The sequence below is a fragment of the Mus caroli genome, unplaced genomic scaffold (assembly GCF_978045245.1).
Source record: "Mus caroli unplaced genomic scaffold, Mus_caroli_1 scaffold_7, whole genome shotgun sequence".
Classification (NCBI taxonomy): Eukaryota; Metazoa; Chordata; class Mammalia; order Rodentia; family Muridae; genus Mus; species Mus caroli.
The window spans coordinates 142285112-142304083 of record NW_028227262.1 but is presented as its reverse complement, the minus strand read 5'-3'; the positions used below and the strand labels follow the sequence as shown (position 1 = coordinate 142304083).

Here is an 18972-nt window from a genome sequence, read left to right as displayed (position 1 = left end):
TGAATGCGTAGATTGCTTTTGTTGAGATGGCCATTTTCAATATGTTAATCCTACCAATCTATAAACATGAGAGATCTTTCCATCTTCTGAAGTCTTCAAATTTTTTTCTTCAGGGACTTGAAGTTCTTATCATACAGATCTTTCACTTGCTTGGCTAGAGATACACCAGGATATTTTATATTATTTGTGGCTATGTGAAGGATGTTGTTTTCTTAATTTCTTTCTCAGCCCTTTTAACATTTGTATAAAAGAAGGCTACTGATTTGTTTGAGTTAATTTTATATCCGGCCAATTTGCTGAAGTTGTTTATCAGTTGTAGGAGTTCTCTGGTAGAATTTTGGGTGACTCTTATGCTATTATGTTACACGCAAATAGTGATACCTTGATTTCATTATTTTCAATTTGTATCCCCTTAATCTCCTTTTGTCATCTAATTTCTCCAGCTAGAACTTCAAGAACTATATTGAATAGATAGGGATAAAGTGGGTAGCCTTATTTTGTTCCCGATTTTCGTAGGATTGCTTCAAGATTCTCTCCATTTAATTTGATGTTGGCTATTGTTTAACTGTGTATTGCTTTTATTGTGTTTAGGTATATGGTATGAATTCCTGATCTTTCCAAGACTTTTTAACATGAAGGAGTGTTGGATTTTGTCAAAGGCTTTTTCAGCATCTAATGAGATGATTATGTGACTTTTTTCTTTGTGTTTGTTTATATAGTGGATTATGTTGATGGATTTTCATATATTGGACCACCTTGCATCCCTAGGATGAAGCCTGCTTGATCCTGGTGAATGATTGTTTTGATGTGTTCCTGGATTCGGTTTTCAAGAGCTGTATTGAGTATTTTTGCATCCATATTCATAATCGAAATTGGTCTGAAGTTCTCTTTCTTTGTTGAGTCTTTGTGTGGTTTAGGTATTAGAGTAACTATGGTTTCATAGAATCAATTAGGTAGTGTTTATTCTGTTTCTGTTTTGTGGAATAATTTGAGGAGTATTGGTATTAGCTATTAGCTCTTCTTTTAAGGTCTGTTAGAATTCTGTACTAAAGCCATCTGGCCCTGGGCTTTTTTTGCTTGGGAGGGTTTTTTTTTTTTTGTTTTTTTTTTTTGTTTTTTTTTTGTTTTTTTTTTGATATTTATTTCATTTACATTTCCAATGCTATCCCAAAAGTCCCCCACCCGCTCCCCCACCCACTCCCCCACCCACCTACTCCCACTTCTTGGCCCTGGCGTTCCCCTGTACTGAGGCAGATAAAAGTTTGCACGACCAATGGCCGACAAGGCCATCCTCTGATACATATGCAGCTAGAGACTTGAGCTCTGGGGGTGGGGGGTACTGGTTAGTTCATATTGTTGTTCCACCTATAGGGTTGCAGACCCCTTTAGCTCCTTGGGTACTTTCTCTAGCTCTTCCATTGGGGGCCCCGTGTTGCATCCAATAGCTGACTGTGAGCATCCACTTCTGTGTTTGCTAGGCTCCGGCATAGTCTCACATGAGACAGCTATATCTGGGTCCTTTCAGCAAATTCTTGCTAGTGTGTGCAATGGTGTCAGCGTTTGGAGGCTGATTATGGGATGGATCCCCGGATATGGCAGTCTCTAGATGGTCCATCCTTTTGTCTCAGCTCCAAACTGTGTCTCTGTAACTCCTTCCATGGGCTTGGGAGGTTTTTTAATGACCGCTTCTATTTGCTTAGGGTTATAGAACTGTCTAGATAGATTACCTGATCATGATTTAACTTTGGTAGGTAGTATCTGTCTAGAAAAATCATCGATTTCATCTAGATTTTCCACTTTTGTCAAGTATATGCTTCTGTAGAAGATATGATGATTTTTTGAATTTCATCAGTTTCTATTGTTATGTCTCTCCTTTCCCTTCTGATTTTGTTTATTTAGAAAATGTCTCCTTGAGGGTTTATTTATCTTGTTGACTTACTGTATAGCAATAAGTTACATCTTTGTTTCTAACTGGTTGATTTCAGCCCTGAGTTTGGCTGTTTCCTGCCCTCTACCCCTCTATGTTGTTTTGCTTCTTTTTGTTTTAGAGCTTTCAGGTGTGCTGTTACATTGCTAGTATAGTATCTCTCCAATTTATGAAGGTACTTAGTGCTAAGTTTGGGAAATGCTGTGCTTCCCCCCACCCTCCACCCCTGTTTTTTTTTTTTTTTTCATTGAATTCTAGAAAGTCTTTAATTTCTTTATTTCTTACTTGACCAAGTTATCATTGAATACAGAGTTGTTCAGTTTTCATCAGTATGTGGGCTTTTTGTTGTTGTTTTTTTTTTAATTTAATTTTATTTTTTTTAAAGATTTATTTATTTATTATATGTAAATACACTGTAGCTGTCTTCAGACACTCCAGAAGAGGGCATCAGATCTCGTTACAGATGGTTGTGAGCCACCATGTGGTTGCTGGGATTTGAACTCTGGACCTTCGGAAGAGCAGACGGGTGCTCTTACCCACTGAGCCATCTCACCAGCCCTTGTTTTTGTTTTTATTGAAGTCCCGTCTTAGTCTGTGCTGATCTGATAGAATGTATGTAATTATCTCAATCTTCTTGTATCTGTTGAGGTTTCTTTTGTGTCTTATTATATTGTCAATTTTAGAGAAAGTTCCATGAGATGCTGAGAAGAAGGCATATTCTTTTGTTTTGGGGTGAAATATTCTGTATATATCTGTTAAATCCATCTGGTTTATGACTTCTGTTAGTTTCACTGGGTCTCTGTTTAGTTTGTGTTTCCCTGATCTGTCTATTGATGAGAGTGGGGAGTTGAAGTTCCCCACAATTATTGTGTGAGGTACAATGTGTGCTTTGAGCTTTAGTAAAGTTTCTTTTATGAATGTGGGTGCCCTTGCATTTTGTGCATAGATGTTCAGAACTGAGACTTCATCTTGGTGGAGTTTTCCTTTGATGAGGATGAAGTGTCTTTCCCCATCTCTTTCGATTAATTTTGCTTCAAAGTCTATTTTATTGGATATTAGAATGGCGACTCCAGCTTGTTTCTTGGGATTGTTTGCTTGGAAAACTTTTTTCCAGCCCATTAATAGGAGATAGTGTGTATGTTTGTTGCTGAGATGTATTCTTGTATGCAGCAGAATGATGGATCTTGTTTGCATATCCAGTCTGTTAGCCTGTGTCTTTTTATTGGTAAATTGAGTCCATTAATGCTGAGGGATATTGATGACAATGATTGTTAGTTCCTGTTATTTTTATTGTTAGAGGGGTGTGTATGTGTGTGTGTGTGTGTGTTTCTTATTTTGGGTTTGTTGTGAGATGATTAATTTCTGGTGTTTTCTTGGGTGTTTTTACCCTTCTTGTGTTTTGCTTCTAGAATCCTCTATAGAACTTGATTAGTGGAAAGATATTGTTAAAATGTGGTTTTGCCATGGAATACCTTGGCTTCTCCATCTATGGTGATTGAGAGTTTTGTTGGTTTTAGTAGCCTGGGCTGGTATCTGTGGTGTCTTAGTGTCTGTATGACAACTGTCTGAGATTTTCTGGCTTTTAGCATCTCTTTCCTGAAACATTTGGTGTAATTCTGATAGGTCTGCCTTTATGTGTTACTTGGCCCTTTTCTCTGACAGATTTTAATATTCTTTCTTTGTTCTGTACATTTAGTGTTTTGATTTTTATATGGCATGAGTATCTTCTTTTCTGGTCTAATCTATTTGTTGTTTTGTAGGCTTCTTGTACTTTTATGGCCATCTCTTTTTTTAGGTTAACAGAATTTTCATCTATGATTTTGATGAAGATGTTTTCTGGCCCTTATAAAGTAGGTATCTTCATTCTCTTCTAGTCCTATTATTCTTAGGTTTGGTCTTTTTCAGTGAGCTGTGTGTTTTGGGCTAGGAACTTTTTACTCTTTATATTTTCTTTGACCAATGTGTGATGTCACAGATACATACTGATTTGCTTGACCTTTTTTTTTTTTTTTTTTTTTTTTTTTTTGCCTGTATGAGTTCTAAGAGGGGGTAGCATTCAGCTCCTCATGTCTGAGCAGAAACTACTACACTGTGTGAGCTCTCTCCCCAGGAGACAGATGAAGGTTATTTTCAGTTTTGTTTTTGTTTTTTTAAAGATTTGATTATATAGATATTTTCTAAATAGTCCAGTACACATGTGAACAGTATTGACTCAATGTTGATGCATTACTCTTAACTACAGTTCATTATTCACACTGGTCTGGTTTTCACCCGATGATCTATTTTGCTTCATAATCCCATCTAGGAAACCATGTTATATTTTGCCATCATGTCTCCTTAGCCTCCACTAAACTGTGATTTTTTTTTTTAAATCTATTTCCCTGTGTTTTATGACTTTGATAATACCAAGGAGTACATTGAGCTGTATTTTATAGAATGTCTCCTTGTTGGCATTTTCTGACATTTTTATTATGAACACAAAGGTGTGGTATTTGAGAAAACCATAGCTGTAAACTGCCATTCTCCTCATGATAGCAAGGTAACATTATTGCCATTGTTTTTACCTTGTTAATGGTTAATAAGCTTATATTGGTAATTGGACAAATGTCTGCCTACTGTTGTCTTTATCTTTTACTAGTGCTTATATTAGTCATGTCATGTTTAATCAAAAGATGTGTGTGTGTGTGTATACAGTTTCACCAAGTAGCCCAGGATTATCTCAAACTTTCATCCCCCTGCCTTTGCTTCCTCAGTGCTGCAGATTGTTCATGATAGTCATCTTTTAGGCTTCTTATTCATTTTGTTGTTAGTTTATTAAACCTAGGTAGTATGAATTGTAACTCATTTAAATGACTGCCATTTTATGACACATTCACATAGCTATATCTCTGGAAACAATTAATTCAAGCACCAGTAAAAGATAACAGAAGACAGACACTTGTTCAACTACCAATATGAGGCGGTTTCTGTAAGGAGAATTAGTGTGCAGACTGTGATTTTAAAGCCTGTTCTATTTGGACTCCTTTAAAGCTAATTGTCTTATTTCCAAAAAGGTTTTTCCCTGCCTCTTTCCAAAGAGCTTTTTAACTTTGACAAAGATTTAGGGATAAATTATTTTATTCTGCAGTTTTATTTCAACTTGTAAAAATTTGTTTCATAGAATTTTCTGAAAATAGTTATGAGGCATATAGCTAGGCATTTTGACAGACTCCTATGTTAATGAGTAGACTTTCTATAAAGCAATATTTGGGTAGGCTACACTTTCATGTGCTTCTACACTTAAGTGTGTGGTAACTACTGATAAGGATTCAGTTCCAATTTCGTTGTGGTTGTTGGGGTAGGGATCTATAATCTTTAAATGAAGATATGCGCTGTATGCATTTAGCCTTAATTTTAGCATGGTCTAGTTACTAACGGGTGCTTGTAGGCTTAACTTGTCTATTTTAACATTCTGAATATTTACATCCTTAAATCCTATTACATGTCAAATCTTTAATGACAATATATTACAAAATGTAATAATTGACATTTGAATGCAACCTGGCCTTGATGGAATATTGTATGATATGGTGTGGCAACAGTAGTTCACGGAAGTTGGTGTTTCGTGTCTGACAGCTGTTGATATGTCTGCCTCCTGAGTTCTTTTTGTTGTGTCTGCATGTGGAGTTTTTTCGTTTTGTGAGACTGTTTTGTTGTTGAAGCATATGTACCTAGAAGGCTGTGCTGCTGTGGCTTTCACCATTGTCCCTTAGACTTTAACATTTGTGTGCTTTTCTTCTGCTTACCTTCCTGTTTTAAGTGATTCTTTTCTTTTTTAAGGCTCTTCTCTTTTTTTTTAATTTTTAATATTTTTATTACATATTTTCCTCAGTTACATTTCCAATGCTATCCCAAAAGTTCCCCATAGCGCCCCCCACTTCCCTACCCACCCATTCCCATTCTTTTGGCCCTGGCATTCCCCTATATTGGGGCATATAAAGTTTGCAAGTCCAATGGGCCTCTCTTTCCAGTGATGGCCGACTAGGCCATCTTTCGATACATATGCAGCTAGAGACAAGAGCTCCGGGGTTCTGGTTAGTACATCATGTTGTTCCAACAATAGGGTTGCAGATCCCTTTAGCTCCTTGGGTACTTTCTCTAGCTTCTCCATTGGGAGCCCTGTGATACATCCAATAGCTGACTGTGAACATCCACTTCTGTGTTTGCTAGGCCCCGGCATCGTCTCAAGGCTCTTCTCTTATCTTACAGTCCCCATTGGAAGCATTGACATTCAGAAGAATAATTGCACAGACTTGAATACAGTTTGTCTATTGGCTGGTTTGTATATTTATATTTAGCTTAAAAATCTGTCCATAGTTAATTTTTTCCAGAAAATCCCCACAGGGTACTAATCTCTTTGACTTAGTGAAATAAACAATCTAGAAAACTTAAAATTGAATGTATACTTCCATTTCCTATTGATTTATATTATGAAATTTAAGATTTGATGGGGTGTGGCCAACATGTATTAACAAAAAAAATTATTGAAAAAGAAGTACATATATATGGTTTTCCTTCAGTGTTTTTGCTAATTAAACAGTATAAAGGAAATCTGCTTGCTGGAATACTAACACAACATAGTATAAATAAGTTATCCATTTCCCATTAAACAAGTTCATCTCCTAGTAAGCACACACCTGTTTTCCAAGTTCTGTAGTTTCGTGTATACTACTTATGTAGCTAGTTCAGCTTCTTTAACAATTCCAACGTCTGGGTGGATTACAATGATAAAATAATTAACGTCCTCTTAAAAACTGCATTGTAGATATTCTTGTTTAAGTGGCCTGCTTGTGAGTCTTTTCTAAGCAGTGGCACTGGACTTAATTCCTTAAAGCCTCTTAGATATGCAGGCATGACATTAGATTTTCAGAAACATGTAGATGCGCTTCAGAGCCCATGCTCTGTAAGCCTCCTGGTCTGCAGCCTCTTGTGCCATTATTTCTGGTTAGGCTTCCAGCAGTTATGCCTTGCCCCAGGCACCAGTGATATTTATATGCCTGACATGGTTATCACAGAATTTCCCTGTGGTTCCCCTCAGCACTGGGAAAGTTCCAAGAAAGAAAGAGAAGAGCAGTCCTTTTATGCTGCCCCCATGCAGCCAACAAACTGGCCAGAGCAGACAACTTCAGTTCTTTGAGAATAAGGTCTGTTGTATTTCCCCTGGTAGTGGGAAACTGTCTGGAATGTAGGCTTGTGTCTTTGAAGTTCTCTGCATCTCTGCAGATCATGAGAAGAAGTCAAACATCACAAAGCTGGAATCAAGATTCTGATATTTCCTCTTGACTAAATACATGACTTGGTAAACTTTCCATTAATTTCTAAAATTCAGAGAAAGTGTCTTTGGACAGTTTATGGCTGCTTTGGTATATTCCTCTATGGAGAGAGCCCACTGAAATACTCTACTCTGCCATTTTTGCTGGTATCTAGTGAGAGTTTTGTATGGGCGTTGTTCTGTTTTGATGTGCTAAACGTTGGCCATCCAGCAGAGAGTCATTATAGGCAACTGTAGATATAATATTTCAGTGAAAGGGGAGGCTTCTGCTCTGAAATTGGACTATTGAATTTGTAGGTGGCCTGGAGCAGACAGTGAAGGGGTGGAGGCCGGGGGAACTGAGCTTAAGAGAACAATTATAGTCAAGGTGCGTTAAGTCATTTGTGAAACAGTAACAGGAAGTGGGGTGTTGAATGACTCTTTCATAGGGATCACCTAAGACATTGGAAAACACAGTTATTTATGTTATGATTCATAGTAGTGAAATTGCAGTTATGAAGTAGCAGCAAAAATAATTTTATGGTTGGGGGTCACCACAACATGAAGAACTGTATTAAAGGGTCACAGCATTAGGATGGTTGAGAACCACTGCTTTAGGAAAGTGGGTATGTTATTTGTGTTCCATTCGGTCTGGACATTCTGCAGTCTGGTCAGGGTTTTATCATCACCACAGAAAAGCAACCTAGAATGCAGAACAGAGAAAGTCAGAAATCAAGACACTTCGTATACATCAGTTGACAAAATGAGTTTCAGCAAAGCAAGGGAATTTCTGCTATGGACATAATTTTAACTTTTGAGTTGGTGGGAGCTAGGAGTCTGTTAAGTTACTGTACCCTAGTTGTTAGGATGTTAGCTCACACACCAGAGTCAGTCATTGGTTGTTAAGTAGAGCTAAGATAGCTGGAGAGAATGACATTGGATCTACAGTGTTCCACCCTTCCCACTGTTCAGTGACTGTGGCTGCTCCCTGGGATTTTTCTCTCTCTCTTCCTTTCTTTCTTTCTCCCAGGGCCTGGTACATTCTATAGAATCTTCTATACCCCCATTTTAATTTGTAATTTCTTCAGGGGCGGGGGGGAGCCCAGGTGTTTAGTCTGTGAGACTCAACTTTATATTTGGTCTAGCTTAGAGGAAGGTATAAATAAAATACTAACTTGAATTTTATTAGAGAACTATTAATTTGTGCTAAATAAATGACAGATATTGTGGCACAGGCCTTTAATCCCAGCACGCAGGAGGCAGAGACCAGCAGATTTCTGTGTTCGAGGTCAGCCTGTCTATATAGTAAGCTCCAGATCAGTCAAGGTTACATAGTGAGACTGTCTTAAAAAGAATCTGAACAAATATTTTCGTATATAATAAGTATAGGATGCCAATGGATATGTATGTAATAAAAAAGAACTGAGTATAGTTATAGATTTATTACACACTGGCATTTTAGTTGAGAACTAGATCTCTTAGTTGGTGTGAATGAATTTGTGGTCTTTGCACAACACTGAAATCACCTAAGTGTTCCTGTCACTAATGGTAGATATAGTGACAAGTTTTAAGAATTCTGGAATTTTGGTCTCTTTAAAAAGCACAGAAACATTATAAGAATGTGTTCTCACTTTAATCCCAAGTATGGGGATTTGGGGCTGCTTCATACTGTCCACAGCAGCTGACTAAGATTTGCTGGTGCTGTAGCTGAGGCAGGCATGTTTTGGCCAGCTGCAGATAGTTTCTGCAATTGTGTCATGTTTGGAATTCTGGGAACTTTTCAGAGGGTATGTAGGGAGGTTGGATGCAGTTCCTTTAGTAGCCATGGTCAAAGTAACCAAGGGAAATATGTTAAATTCAGGGATCTCTCTCTCTCTCTCTCTCTCTCTCTCTCTCTCTCTCTCTCTCTCTCTCTCTCTCTCTCTCCCCCTCTCTCTCCCTCTCTCTCTTTCTCCCTCTCTCTCTCTATGTTCCTTTCTGTCCTATCTAGTGATAGCTGGTGAAACCAGGGATGAAAGGTGGGAAAAGAAGAGCTCACAAAGCAGCAAAGATCAGCTAGAGCTAGGGGCTATATTCAGCACGCCATGATGTTGTCCTTACCCATTTGCTAACTCTTAACTCCCCACTCAGTTACCGCAGGACCAGGGCTTTTTTCATTTTTGCAGAGTCAGCTTGAACAGCCCTTTACTACATATTAAATTCCTGCTGATCTGTTCTTAAAATAAGCTGATCTTATCCCCTCTGTCACTCTTTCTCTTCTTATTACCCTTCCCCATTGGCCTTCACACCTCTCATATGTAACACTGTGTTCAGGTTTGCAGACATTCTAAAGACAGCAGTGACGTGAAATGTGGCTAAACTTCCATGTGTGTTGCTAATTTCCACACTAAAGGCTCTCATTATTTGGAACGCTGAAAAAAATCCCACTATATTTTAAAATACAATTTCAAAAACAGGTTTTAAAATGTAAACCTCTTTGCAATTTGAAAATATTTTATCTAGTGATCTGCAAATTATTATCCTTTAAAATATCTTTCCATAATTGAATTTGAAAAAGAAGGATATGATCAAAGTAGTTTAATTGCTCCCTAAGAGTATTTTACAAGTAACATATATACGTATATAAGATTATAAAAGGAGGACACTGTGTCCTCCTCACAAAATTAATTTGCTGAGTGAAATAAGCCATACAAAAGAGAGTATGTATTGTGTGGTCCTAACTGAAGTTCTGTGCCTATAAAAAGCTTTAACACCCTACCAAAAAGCCATTAGAACCAATCAACAAATTCAGCAAAGTCATAGAATACAAATGAACATAGAAAAATCAGACATGTTTCTGTGCATAATAGCTATTTGAAATTGAACCAATTATGTATCAGCTAAGAAGTAAAATACTAGAAGACAAACTAAGAAGATAAGGCAGTATGTGTTGAAAACAAAAGCATGATGAAAGAAATCAAAAACAAAAATAAACAAAGATTCTATGCCCACAAACTAGAATAATTTATATAGTCAAAATTTTTTCTTATCACCCAAAGCTACATACTGATCACGATCAAAATAGCAATTATGGGACTGGAGACATGGCTTAGTGGTTAGGAGCACGTTTTGCTTATGTAGAGGACCCAAGTTCAGTTCCAAGCACTGAATTGACAGTTCCCAACCATTTGTAAGTCTAGTTCCATGGCATCTGATGACTTCTGACCTCTGAGGGTACTAGGCATACATGAAGCGTGTGTGTGTATACACACACACACACACACACACACACACATATGTATATGTGTGTGTGTAAAAATTCATATAAATAAGTCTAAACATTAAACAATGATTTTTTACAGATATAGAACAATAATGAACTACAAATGGTCTGAATAGCCAAAAACATTTGAGAAGGCACAGTAATTAAAGACAGACTAGTGAAACAAGGGAATCCAGAAATAAGTCCATCATATAGTTAGTTTACCTTGTAGAGGCACTAGGAATACACAGTGAAGAGAGGTGTTGGGAAAAACTGGATATCTACACAAGAAACAATGAAACTGGGTATCTTACACCATCTAAAATTATCAGCTCAAAATGAATTAAAGACTTAAGTTAGATTGGGCACTGCCATAGCCTGGGCACTGCCATAGAACTAGAAGCAGAGGTAGTGAGAGTGTTTGCTGGAACATCCAAAGCACAAACAATGAATCTGAAGTTGAGCAAGTGGGAATATTCTTTGTGAACAGCAAAGAAGATAGTCATAAAATGCTAAGACTATCCAAGGAATTGAAGAAAACATGGAAACCGCACTTCTCATAAAGGATTTATATTCAAAGTATGTCAGGAACACCAAATAACCCAATTTAAAAAAAAAAACTGAAAAGGGGGCAAAGACTTGAATAGACATTTCTCTAAATAAAATACACAAGTGACAAACAGCCAGAAGCAGTTCAGCAGCAGGGTCATTAAGGAAATGTGAGCTGAGCCTCAGTGAGGTCTCACTGCATACCTGGCACGATAGGCATCACTAGCAGATATAACAAATAGTGGTGAGGATGTGAAGCAATTAGAACATCTGCACATGATTCCAAAGGCAAGAAAGGATAGCCACTGTGGAAAACAAACAAACAAAGCTTTGCTATCAAGCAACCTGGACAGGACATTTATTCAGAATGATTGATAGCAAACTCTTAATGAAATAACACTCCTGTTTCCTCCACCTCAGTAGCATTCAGACTAGCCTATATGTACTAACAACCATCAGAATAGGTAAAGAAAATCTTTGAACCTCACAGTGTTGAGCGTTCCAAAGAAGGACCTGCTATGAACAGCAGTATAGATGACTCTGCAGGAAGGGTGCTAACTGAAAAAGACCAGTCGAGTGACCCACTGCCTGAGCCTGCTGAAATCAGATACCTAAAATGGTTGAACGAATAGTACTGGAGTGTGGAGTGCTGGTGGTCTGGATGGGGTAAGGAGAACTAGAGATATAAGACTTCTACAACGTGGGTACAGTTCCTTGTGTCCATAGTTAAAACTATCCAACACAGTTAAAGAAGTGCCTATGTCTCATGTGCTGCACACATATGCAAACAATAGAAAAAAATAAAAAAACAAAAACCCACCCAAATCCTGTAGTCTAGCAGGTAAGAGCACAATTGCACCTAGATCCAACAGTCCAGTTGAGCTGAGTAAAGTCTGTTATAAACTCTGTATGTGTGCTCATTATGATAACTGGGCAGTTGTAGAAATTAATAATGTTTCCATCATATTCAGGAGTTTTAAATTGTACTAAAGAGCATTTAATATATTCCTAATTCTATGAAGTTGTTATATTTTAAAAGAATGAGTAAGAGCTCAGTGTAAAATTGGAAGTTTTAACAGGTGTAGTATCCTGTAGCTGATTGTATTGATACATGGTGCCACATTCATAAGAGACAACATGTTGGTGCTATATAGGTGGGCTTGATGTATTTACTCTGTTTGACATATGCATTATCAATGGTCAGAAACTGACCATCATGGAAATATACCTAGTTTTTTTTTAAATGTGTATAAAGTTTAGACTTTTTGTTTATAATGAAATTATTCACAACAACCTAATACATAACTCCACATGAATTTCCTAGAAACTTTTCTATGCTAAATACATAGTTATATGTAAATATAAACAAATGCACAATTGCATATAGAATATTTTCTTTTTTTCAAATGATGGAAGGACTCCTATTTATTTATCTATTTATTTTATGTGTATGAGTACACTATAGCTGTACAGATGGTTGTGAGCCTTCATGTGGTTGTTGGGAATTGAATTAGGACCTCTGTTCACTCTGGTCAACCCTACTCGCTCCGGTAGGACCCGCTCGCTTAGCCCCTGCTTCCTCCAGCCCAAAGATTTATTATTATAAATAAGTACACTGTAGCTGTCTTCAGACGTAGCAGAAGAGGGTGTCAGATCTTATTACGGGTGGTTGTGAGCCACCATGTCGTTGCTGGGATTTGAACTCAGGACCTTCAGAAGAGCAGTCGGTACTCTTACCCATTGAGTCATCTTGCCAGCCCCCAGAATATTTTCTTAAGCTGATAATAAATAGTTTATTTTTTCATTCTGAGATACCACATACATTGAATTTCCATTTTAATATACTCAAATGATTTTTTTATAACTTTCAAAATTATTGTTTTTGGAGTATGAATGTTGCCTGCAGGTTTGTCTATGAACCATGTGTGTGCCTGGTTCCTGTAGAAGCCAGAACTGGAGTTACAGACAGTTGTGAGCCACCATGTGGGTACTGGGAATCAAATCCGGATCCACTGGAAGATCCGACACTGCTCTTATTCACTGAACCATCTCTCTAACCCCTTGTTCATTGTTGCTGTTGTTTTGGTTTGGTTTTGTGTTTTGAGACTGGGTGTATGTAGTGTAGGTGGGACTCGTGCCCGTCTTGCCGTCATCTCCCAGGTGCAGGCATTACAGGCATGTGCTTATATTTGGCTTGCAAGTATTTATAGAGATCTGTGTTTATCAGGCATGTATAGTTTTCTGTTTTGTATTGTGTATGTATGTTTATCTGGCTTTGATATTAAAGTAGTACTGGCTTCTTGAGGGGGTTTGGGGGTGTTTCTTCTATGCTAAAGCAATTTAAGAAGTGTTAATTGTAGACCTCTGATACAGTGGTAGAGTTCCACTGTAAATGTACCTGGACCTGCACCTTTAGCTTGATGACTTGTTAAAATCTTAAACAGTTTAGTCACTTGATATGTGTTTCCTTATTATTAAAAGATCACCCTGAGCCCTGTCTTTGTTGCAACTACTGTATTTCATGTACTTTTGGAGACCCAGAATGTTTTATATCTGGATATGTGCTGAGCAGGCTGGACAGAGTATGAGGGAGAGTAACAGGACTATCTTAGGAAGGCCTCCTCAAGGAAGACGTTTATAGGAGTTGGAAAGATGAATGCTTTGCAGAGGTTCCAAGTTCAGCTCCCAGCATTTACATGGTAGCTCAAAACCATCTCTCATAGCATTTAATGCCCTCTTCAAATGTGCAAATATACATGTGGACAAAACACCCACATGCATAAAATACATACATAAATAAATCTTTTAAAAGGGGGAAAATATTTATGCTTTACCCAGACATAATAAGCAGCCACCAGCCACAAGAGGAACCTTGAAGGTGGAAACAGAATACTTGCAAAGACAGAATTTAGAGTCCAGAGTATTTTACAGCCTGGATATAAATGTCTGCTAAAAGTATTTGAAATGTAAATAAAGAAAATATCCAATAAAAGAAAAAAAGCATTAACTGTTTACCATTTTAATTCTCGCCACAGTCACATGAGGTACGCAGTCAGATGTCATCATGTATAGACATGTTTGAGAATTCTAATTAAAGATGTCCTAATAATTTGATAATTAGTGCTGAATAACAGGTTGGTGTTTTGTTTGTTTTGCTTTTCAGTAACATTCTGAAATAGCAACCCAGGGAGGAGACTTAATGTCTATAACATAATAATGTATTACAAAATTCATTGATGAAATTGTACCATTAGAAAAAAGGCTGTGGGGCTGGGGAGATGACTCTGCTGTCAATAACTGTCTGTAACCATAGTTTTGAGGGATCTGTTGCCTTCCTCTGGGCTCCTTATAAACCAGGCACACAGTGCTTCACATATGCAGCAAAGAAACCATGTACATAAAATAATAAGAATAAGTGCCATGATGTCTCATAACAATATATTTTTTCTAAAAGAAAAAGTAGATATATAAAAACAAGTATACAAATAATATACTTAGCACAGTGGCTTTTTCAGATAACCAGGAAAATGAGTTCTAAAAATAATTCTTATGATTATTTATGTTACATAGCATAGTTTGCATCTATTACATTGTATACTGTCAGAGCAATGCTGTCAGTGAGTGTCCCACAAAATATACCTGTCGGTGATAAGGATATTGTTTCTTGGCCTTGTTTTCTGTTAATCAATGCAATTTAGGAGTAAAGAAATAGCTTATGTTACCCTCTGATGCTAGCACACACTGTAAAAAGAAAGAATATTCTGACAGTGATTTGAAAATCTGGTCAGAAGGAACCAAAACTCAAGTTAATTGTCATAGTACCAGTGACCACTTTGTGTGCTTCTGAACGAGTCCTGTCTAAATGGCTTGGCTGAGGAGCTTGAAATCTCAGGTGTCTTTGAATATTCTGGTAGCTTTCAGGTTCTTGTAGGGAGAGGTGTTTGAAATCATTTCTCTGTGGGTTTCTCTGAGCAGCCTTGGTTGTCCTGAACTTACTCTGTAAACCGGGCTGGCCTGGAACTCACAGAGATCCACCTGCCTCTGCCTTCCAAGTGCTGGGATTAAAGGTGTGTGCCACCACACCCAGCTCTACAGTTTTTCTTTGTTTTTGGTTCTTAGTCTGTGTTTTTGTTTTTTTTTTGTTTTTTTGAGTTCTGTACTCACATTACTGATTTCCTTAAAAGACAAAAAGCATAGTATAGATTGTACTCTCACTCTCACAGTTTACTGAAAAGCTAAAATACCAGCAATTTCTTAATAGTTTTGAAAAGTAATTTGTACTTCTTTTACTCTCAATCAGAAAGAAAAGTATTGGATCTAAAGAAAAATGTCTCTCCCTAAAATGTATTCATTCATTCTAGGATTCCACTCAGCAGTACTGAACCAATAAGTCTAACTTGCACCCTTTTGTTCCTAGTGTTTCATAGAGCCAATACCATACTATATTGTTTAGAGTACCCCACCCCCTTTATAAAGAGATTAGTCCATGTTGGTACACAGGCCTTCTTTGCTTACCTTATTGCTGTTACTTCTTTATAATCCATAGTTTGAATACATTTTTTTCTCTTGATGTAGGCTGTTTCTAGAGTGTTTCTTTACCCAATGATATCTCTGTGGAAACTTATATGTGCGCTATTTAGTTACATGTTCAAAAGCATCCTCAGGAGTAGTTTTTAACCATGAATTTGTTTTACCTGCCAGAAGACACAGACAGTATTTAAAGACATTTTTGATTGGGGGATGGGTGCCACTAACATTTAGTAGTTAGAGGTCAGAGATGTTCTAAACACCAAACAAAATAAAAGAGCTCTTACCCATAGAAAAAGAGTTAGCCAAATTATCCAGAACCTCAGTCATGCCCAAATTGAGAAACCCCGTTTAGTGGCCTAACGTAGAAGTAGAGTTGATGAAGCTTATGGTATGTGACATTTTATGAGATGAATTTTCATAAAGCTTAGAGAAAATATTTCTAACGTAAGAGATGTATGGGATTAAAACCGAAGTTCCTTCAGTGATGTTGGTGATATGGTCTGACATAACTGCAGCCATTTTGTATGTAACCTCCAGGTTGCTCATATACCACCCCTCTTACTTCACCTAGGACTAATCAGCTTAAAGGCTAGCTGATAATACTTGTCTAGTTAGCCGAACATGTTGTGCCACTTCCGTGCCTGCCTGTTAAACCTTCAAACCTGGTTTTTCCTATAACATTCCTATAAGATTGGTACCATACTTAGACTCCTGAGTCCTTTTTGTGGTCCTGATTGATCAGTCTGAATTAAGCATTCAATAAATTTTCATCATCTCTGAGACTGGTGTCTAAGTGGTCAGTGTAAAGCTAATCCCAGACCCCAACAGTTCACAAGTTTAGTAGCTGTGAACAAACTCAAATGTCCAGTCCAGGTTGAGTAGCCCCAGAATTAGCTAGTTCAGTCACTTACTCACTATGAGCACCAAATCGTTAACTTTGTGGACTGGAAACTGTTGGGGCATCTCCCTCCCTTTAGAGGAGTGCAGAGAGTGATAGAATACTAGGCCAACCACTAAAAGCTGAATTACACTATTAAACATAGAGTTCTTCACAATGATGAACTTTAAATGTTAGGAGGTTTAAAGAGTTGGTTTGTGTGGTGATTAAAATGTTTAGGTAAAGACAGAGAGAGGAATAGCCTTCTTCCTGGATTCTGAAGCCCACTTCTCAGCTTTTAAGACCTATGGTTTTCTTTTGAAAACCTGATGAAAAGTTAATATCCCCAGAAACGTGTGTACATGGTCTGGCTGGTGGCAATGCATACCTCTAAAGCAGACCTCTACTACTAGTTTGCAGATTAAGAACTTTCCTAATGTCTGCAAAAAACACTTTAGAGTCCTAAAATATCTACTTGAAATCAAGTCTGAAGACGAAAACCGTGATTGTTTGTATCCTTTTAATCAACTGCAGAAAATTTAGTGATGGAGCTCAGCTAGTGACTTGGGAATGAGAAACTTCAGTCTCTCTGACTCAGGACGTGTGCATGAATGCTTTTAAATCTAACCATCCCTTTCTCTGTGTGTCTTTACTAGACGTACGCAGCAGTGCTGTGGCAACAAGCAGAGGACAGCAGACAAAGCTCAACTGGAAAAGCATGTTTTGGCACCTCTCTCCCAGAAGAAAAACTCAATGACTTTCGTGATGAGCAAATTGGACAGTTGCAAGAGCTGATGCAAGAAGCTACTAAACCCAATAGGCAGTTTAGTATCACTGAGTCTACAAAACCACAGTTGTGATACATGATCTTAACAAAGTGGCTACATTTATAACCTGTTACCTCATCTACCATTGACTCTCTAAAATATATTCTTTCAGCTACAGAATAGTCTCTTATTTTTGGACAGTATGAACAATGCATGATCAAAATCATAAATGGCGCACTTGCCGTCATTGCAATGACATTTATTTGCTGTGTGGAATGTAGTTTTATGGAATTTAATTTCTGGACTAAAGAAAGGTGTTAAAAAAGATACACTTTGGGATTATGCTGAAATTTTATTGTATATGAATTTGTTTTAAATTCTATCCCCATCAAGTGTTAGCCTCCTGATTTGTCTCTAGCTTCATCAGTTAAATAAACATATCATAATAACGGAAGATGTAGAATTCCAATAAGTTTGTTATTAGACATATTGTGATTCTGAAAGACCCACCATTTCTCCTTTAGTAGTACACACCTGGCTATCACTCAGAATTTCGTCTTTGACTCACAGTGAAAGTTTTAAGAAAAGCCTTAAGATTCAATTGTTAAGAATTTCAGTTATTGTCTAAAGGTTAGGGAGATGAAAAATACTAAGTTGGCTCATACATTTAAAAATAAATTATCTATCAAAACCTGCATGTATGTTGGGTGACCTACTGGATACAGATGTGACACAATTTTTGCCAGGCAGCTCGCTCAACTGGTAAAGTGTTTGCTGCGAGAGCATGAGGACCAGAGTTCAGATTTCTAGCACCCACATAAAAAGCAGACATGGAGGTGCAGGCTTTAATGAGAAAGCAGAGACAGGCACATCCCCATGGCTCACCAGCCAGTGTAGCTGAAGCAGTGAGTGTCAGGTTCAGTAGGAGACCTGGTCTTGAAAGGAGTAGATCAGTAGAGGAAAGATAGGTTTTATAGATTGACTGCCTGTGACACTTGTATAAAGATAGGTTCTCTAGATTGAGAAAAACAAATGAGAAAAGAGAAGGGTCTTGTGGAGGAGCCAATGTGGTCTAGGTCGACAGGCTATTAACCTGCTGGGCAGATAACAGCTTGTGCATCCCTTCCTTTGAAGGAACAACCCTGTGTGTTTAACGGTCCACATTTGCCTAGTGCTTATCTGTGAGCACAAGGGTCTTCATACCTCCTAGATTGAACTAAACCGTATTTCCAACATTCAAACCTGTGTTTCAAAATATATGTGATCTTTCTAATCATATTAAAATTAAACTTTTTCTCAATATACTGAATGATATTAACATGTACCCAGTTCATCAATTAATCTGCAGTTCAGCTTAGATGTTACATTTCCCTAGAGTCCTCCTCATTAGGAATTCTCATAACACTGTCTGGTAGATTGCACAGTAGTCCTAGATCCCAGCCTCTCTTGATAGCCATTTCTGTTGTAAGTAAGTGTGTAGCTTCTCTCTCCCTCATCCATCTCGCTGGCCTTGGAACTTGATTTGGAAAAAAAAAAAGCCAAATGTATGGTCCAGACTTTAAAGCCTGGCACATTTCCACCCTTGTCATTAGAAACTTGCTCTCCTGGATGCCACATGGGCTACCCACCAGAGGACCCATGCCTGTGAGGGAGACTGGGACCACCCAGCTCAGCCAGCAGCAGATCCATAAGTAAGACCACTGAAATTTTGGTTTACAAAGACATTTTGAGACATGGAAAAATCTCTGGTGTTACTAGTAACCAAGAAAAGATGCTTTGAAATAGAATTTT

At 37.7% G+C, this 18972-nt stretch overlaps 1 protein-coding gene across 1 annotated transcript in view; it reads left to right on the top strand.

The window, feature by feature from the left end:
• The window catches only part of Sdhaf3 (succinate dehydrogenase complex assembly factor 3), a 57574-nt gene extending 39698 nt beyond the window's left edge, over nt 1-17876 (top strand). Inside the window, exon 2 of the mRNA XM_021165575.3 lies at nt 17071-17876. Within this exon, the coding sequence (XP_021021234.1) occupies nt 17071-17274 (204 nt within the window). The 3' untranslated portion in view covers nt 17275-17876. The remainder of the gene's footprint in view (nt 1-17070) is intronic.
• Nucleotides 17877-18972: the final 1096 nt, after the last annotated feature.